General features: G+C 59.5%; 1 protein-coding gene across 1 annotated transcript in view; it reads right to left on the reverse strand.

The window, feature by feature from the left end:
* Positions 1-5,582, reverse strand: part of ACOT11 (acyl-CoA thioesterase 11) — a 39,509-nt gene extending 33,927 nt beyond the window's left edge. The window contains exon 1 of the mRNA XM_056122299.1: positions 5,500-5,582. Coding sequence (XP_055978274.1) covers positions 5,500-5,532 — 33 coding nt within the window. The 5' untranslated portion in view covers positions 5,533-5,582. The remainder of the gene's footprint in view (positions 1-5,499) is intronic.
* Positions 5,583-6,000: the final 418 nt, after the last annotated feature.

Raw genomic sequence — 6,000 nt, forward strand, 5'->3', positions numbered from 1 at the left:
AAAAAAGTAATGTGGACGGCGGGTAGGGCGTTTGCCTTGCATGCAGCCTACCAGGGTTCAGCATCCCATATGGTTCCCTGAGCACCACCAGGAATGATTCCTGAGTGCAGAGCCAGGAGTGACCCCTGAGCATCACCGGGTGTGACCCAAAAAGAAAAAAAAAGTAATGTGGAGTTCACACCCACTTCAATCAGCTTAATCGATGGTTGAATAAATAGCAGTACTCCTACATTTTTTAAAAAAAGAAAGAAGGGGAGGGCACGAGAAATAAAAAAGGACTCGGGTGGGTCGCTTTTACAAAGAGGAGGGGAGCTGGAGAGAGAGCACGGGGGGGGGGGCACTTGCCTGCAGCTGACGTGGGTTCAATCTCCAGCACCCCAGATGGTCTCCCCGAGCCCCAGCAGGAGTGACCCTCATGCGTAGAGCCAAGAGTAAGCCCTGAGCATTACTGGGTGTGACTCAAAAGCTGAAAACTAAAATGAAAAAGAAATTAAATCTGAAAAAGAAAAGATGAACTGGAGAGATAGTACAGGGGTGAAGGCTCTTGCCTTGCGGGTGGCCGACCCCAGTGCAGACCCTGACACCACATACGGGTCCCCTCAGCACCACCAGGAGTGATCTCTGAGGACAGGGCCAGGAGTAAGCCCTGAGCACTGCTGAGTATGGGAAGGAAGGAAGGGAGGGAAGGAGGGAGGGAGGGAGGAAGGAGGGAGGGAGGACGGAGGGAGGAGAAGGAGAGATAAAGGGAGAAAGGGAGGAAGGGAGGGAAGGAAGGAAGGAAGGAAGGAAGGAAGGAAGGAAGGAAGGAAGGAAGGAAGGAAGACCAAGTTCTCCATCCTACAAAGTTTTCCATCTGCCAACGATCTAGCAAGAACCGCAGGAGGAAGAAACTTGGATTCCCAGTGAGGAAACTGAGGCCGCGAGAGGGGGGAGCAGTAGGTGGAGTCTCTGAGCCCATCTCTGTCGGCTCCATTGCCAACAGGACGAGGAGCAGTCGCTGGGCACTGAGGGTGCTGCCTGGCCAGAGGAACCAGGCTCGGAGCTGGACAGGGCCCCGCCAGGAGCGGGGACGGCACCAGCGTCCCGTCAGCCGTGAGAGTGTGCAGGGCCTGGAGCGGGGAAGCTGTCTGGGCGGGAGGGCCAGAGACTCGCTCCGGGACCAGGCACGACCCCTCACCTCTCCCTGCCCCACTACGCCAGGGGCCCTGTGAGAGAAGGGGGTGGACAGGGCAGAGGCTGGACGCCCTCCATGTTGGCCACACGGAGACCACTACGGTGACATGAGGTCCGGGGGCTGAGCTCAGGAGCAAGGACTGCGCCTGGGGACCCGAGCACCCCCAAGGAGCACAAGGTCTGGTAGGAAGGACCCCAGAGCTCCCACACCGTGACCCCCTAATCCACCTACAGGGCACCCAGGCACATTTCCACCCACCCCAGACCTTCAGTTGCTGCGCCCACCCTCCTTCCTCGTCAGGTTGGTCCCCACCACCAAGCAGCCCACCTGGACGGCAGAGAGCTGCCAGTGGGCCCAGCTCCTCCCCTCCTCCCCACCCTCCCCACAGCAGCCTATTCTCACCCACTCAGCAGTTAACACCACTTAATCACTGTGTGACCTCAGGCAAATCACTTAACCTCTCTGTTTCCATTTCATCTTTAATACGAGCACGATATTACGACCCACATCACAGACTTGTAAGAAGTAGCAAATGCGTCCAGGCATGCTTGGCACACTTAAATGTCATTTGCTCATTATAGTTCCCACCGGATGGATTTTCAGGGTGCATTTATGTGGCTTTCTGTTCACTGCGTCTCCCCAACACACTCACACCCAGCCCTCCAGCAGTCCACAGTGCTCTCTCAGACAGGTTCCCAAGGAGGTGGGCCGGGGGCTCACGGGGAAGCGGGTGCTAAAGAAGGGAGAAAAGGCACGAGGGGCGTCTGCCCCCAACAGACTGTGGCTTCCCAACAGACTGAAGCCCAAAGTCTGATGGTGCGTCTCCCAGGAAGCTTTCTGGGGTCACCTCTGGGCCCCTTGGAGCTGACCCGGTCACTCACCCATCAGTCAACATGCTCGACGTGGCAGCTATGGTCTACCTGCCTCCTCCTCCACCGTGGGCGGTACGACCCCCTCGGAACCAACCCCCAGGCCATACCAGAACTCTTGGCAAACACCCAGCTCTCAGGAGCCAAGACCCAGGCTGGGGCATCCCCCAGGAGCACCCAGAGGGGAAGGGGGAGCAGCTGGGTCCGGGTCCCATGGTAAACGATGGGATGAAAAAGTGATTCTAATCCAAGAGCAGCCGAGGCAGCGACCTTCACACCCCTACCCTAACAGAGACCCTCAGAAGGGGTGGCCTTGGGGCTGGAGTGATAGCACAGTGGGTAGGGCGTTTGCCTTGCACGCGCTGACCGGGGTTCAATCCCCAGCATCCCATATAGTCCCCCAAGCACTGTCGGGAGTAATTCCTAAGCATAGAGCCAGGAATAACCCCTGAGCATCGCAGGGTGTGACTGCAAAAAAAGGGGGGGATGGACCTCAAAATGAGAGAGAGAGAAAGAGAGAGAGAGAGAGAGAGGAGAAAAACGCCTGTCACAGAGCATAGAGGAAGGCAGGGGACGGGGGGGGGGAGGGGGTGATGGAAGGAAACTGAGGACACTGGCGCTGGGAAATGTACACTGATGAAGGATGGGTGTTGGAACATTGTATGACTGAAGCCCAGTCATGAACAGCTTTGTAATGCTCTATCTCACGGATATTCAATTTTAAAAAAGAAGAAAAATAAACAAATAAATAAATAAAATAAAAAAAGAAGAAGAGGTCGGGTAAGAGAGTACCCACAGCCAAACAGGGGAAACGTCATGGGTACACGCAATGCTCATGGCCATTTCCCGTCCAACAGCCTGGTGGCAACGGTGCCAGGGCTAGGGGCTTCTCGGGGGCCCAGTAGCACGTCACCATTTCCAGAATAGACCAGCACCTGCCATGAACGACCTGCCCAGCCCCTGCTCGGTGCCAGCATGTGCCGCTGCCCAGATCTCTGTGCCAGCGTGGGACTCACACCAGGTGCAGACACTCCACGTGATAGAGGAGAAAGGGGTCCAGACGAGAAGACTGGCATGCGGCAGGGGGACCTTCCCAGCACCCCAGATGGGCACACAGCTCCCCTCCACCTCCGTCATCAGCATGGCAGCCGGCGTGCCCCCTCCATGCATTCCCTCCACTCCTCGCACAGACATGGTGCTGAGTGTCTGCCAGTCCTCGTGGGGGGAGGAGCCAGGCCATCCTCTCCAAGTGCCCTTGCTCTGTCCTACCCAGATACTGCCCAGGGCCCCGCTAACCCTGGGAGGTGGGCAGGGGGTGCTCAAAGGGCTGGAGAGTGTGCTTGGCAGGCGGGGACCCCCAGTTTGGTTTCTGCCAGTGTGTTGCCCTGAGTATCTTTGGGAGTGACCCTGAGCACTGTGGGGGGGGGGTGGTCAATGTACACAGCAGTGTGACCCCAGTCCCTGAAGCCAAGCTTGTGGGCTGAGGAGTCCCTTCTGCCCCATTCAACCCAGCTCACTTGACTCCAGTGAAGAGCATTTAAAGGGTGTGGAAATTTTCTCCCTTTTCATTCAAAACAGCCTTAGGAACAACCCGGAAATTGGCTCCAAACCCTGCATTCTCGGGGAGCCCAAGGAATTCAGAAGCTGCACTAGGAGCTCACCACCCAGCAGCAATCACAAGGTGGCGGCCAAGGTCAGAGCGCTCTCTGCTGGCTTGGGGTCACCTCTGTCACCTAGTGGACCCCACTTCCAGGCCGCACACCCTCTGCTCCCAAAGCCCCACAGCAGAGTGGCAGCAGGGCTAAGTCTGGACAGCGCTGGTTCAAATCCTGGCAGGGCCACCCATGACATACAGGGCTCTTGGAGCCTCAGTTTCCCCTCTGGGACCTGGGTGTGATCACAGTGCTATCCCAGAACTTGGGCCTGTCCCAGAGCACTCGGTGGGAGCACTTGGTGAGAGCGCACAGTGCCCGTCCCAGAGCAATCTGCAGTTCTGAAGGGTTTCAGTTTGGCAGTTAGCACGAGCAACGCAGGTAAGCTCTTGGCAGCTGCAGCCCAACCCAAACGCACGTCATAAAAGCTAGCGCTCAACATTTCCTTCAGTGCCACTGCCCCGTGCCCCTCCCCACTCTGTCTCAAGAGGTCCACCTGGTGGGCGCCAAGGATCGAGCCAGAGCTGGCCACGTGAAGCCCACACCCTCCACTATCTCCCTGGCTCCTCTACGGCAGAGATGATGGGACCCAGGGCTGGTGTAGGACGCACCACTGTTCCTAGTCCCTAGTACAATGGCGACAGGAATTAAGTCCCTTTCCCTTCCAGTCCCCAGTCACTGACAAGGATCAGTGGGGAAGAGTTGTGGGGCAGAAGACCCCCATACAGCACCGCCCCTCCTGGAAGATGCTCTCTCCAGCTGCTCAATTTTGCCGAGTCTCCTGAGGAGCACCCCAGGGCCCATTTACTCAGGATGCATTTCTGGGGACTCCAGGCAGGAAGCGCTAAAATGGGCTTCATGCAACTCCCTGGCTGGGGAGAGAGACGGACGCGCGAGAAGGGTATCCCTGTACTGAAGGAATTCAGGGAAGGCTGCCTGAAGGAGGTGGCACCAGAACTGAGTCCCAGACGATAGGAAGTAGAGGTCACTCCTAGCAGAGGTACGCTGTGTATTGCAGAAGAGCACAGGTGGGAACTGACACAGCAGCAAGGGTTAAATGTGCACGCGCACACACACACACACACACACACACACACCATGGGAGTGGAGATTGAGGAGGTGCTGGGCTGCTAACCTGGCGTGGAGCAGAGGGTGGGGAGAAAGCTGCGTGCATTTGCCCCAGAGGGCAGCCCCTGAGGCCTCCCCCAGTCAGGAACCTTCTCCCTTCACCAGATCAAAGACCCGGCCTGGCACTTAGCGCTGGGTCTATTTTATGCCTCAGCTTCTAATCTCAGCTCCAAAGTCCCTGAGAAGAGGCTCCCGGGCAGTGAACTCTGCGGAGTCACCTCGGGGACACCTGTCTGGCACTTGCCATCTGCAGAGGAGACTGTCCCTGCAGCCCTGGACTCCCCCCATCTGTGCGCACACGCACACCCGCGCGCGCGCGCACGCTCTGGACCCTGCGCGCCTCTGAGTCCCAGCTCAAGAGTTACACCCCGGCAACCCCCACCCCCCACCACCAGCTCCCGGGGAGAAGCGCCCCGGGATAGGAGAAAACTTGCCGACCTCCTCCGGGAGGTCAGCCCTGGGGTGCCGGGGCTTGCTGGGCGGGACTGTCGCCGGTCCACACCAGCCCCCTCCCCGTGCTGCGCGTTCTCCTTGCGGCGAGGGCGCCAAGGGTCCCCCGGGGAACAGAGTTGCCGACTACAAGTGGAAACTGCAATCTTCTCTCTGGAGCCCCGACCTCCTGCAGCCTCGCCCGCTGCCGCACCCTCCCCCCCCCCCCCCCGCCCACCTTCTGTACCTTTCGCAGCTGCGTCCCCACATTTTGGATCATTGCTGCGAGCCCCCCGCCGGCCGGCTGAGACGCGCGCGGGTCACCTGAGCAGGCTCGGAGGAAGCCCAGACACCCCGGCCTCTCCGCCCGCTGCTCCGCCCCCGCGCCCGCCCCTCCCGCGCCAGCTGTTATCACCCGGTCCTGACCTCTCCCCACACTGCCCTCTGCCCCCTTTTCCTGGAGCCCCCCACTTGCGCCGCCGCTGCGGCTGGACCGCGGCCACCTAAGGGCCCAGTGCCTGCCTGCCAGCCACAGCCAAGATTCCCCGTCGGCCCCCGACCACCGGTCCAGCCCTGCCGCCCCCGCCTCCCCCGGGCTCTCTTGGCTCTGGGGAGCTTCTCAGGGCCCCTGAAGCCTCCAGTTCCCGTGGGCAGCGAGTCACTGGCTGTCACGCGTCCTCAAGGGGTCAGGCCAGAAGGTGGCAGGAGGCCAGGGAGCTGCCAGCGGCCTCCCAGAGACAGGCCAGGC

This window comes from Sorex fumeus, unplaced genomic scaffold (genome assembly GCF_029834395.1).
Source record: "Sorex fumeus unplaced genomic scaffold, SorFum_2.1 ptg000045l, whole genome shotgun sequence".
NCBI classification, from domain to species: domain Eukaryota; kingdom Metazoa; phylum Chordata; class Mammalia; order Eulipotyphla; family Soricidae; genus Sorex; species Sorex fumeus.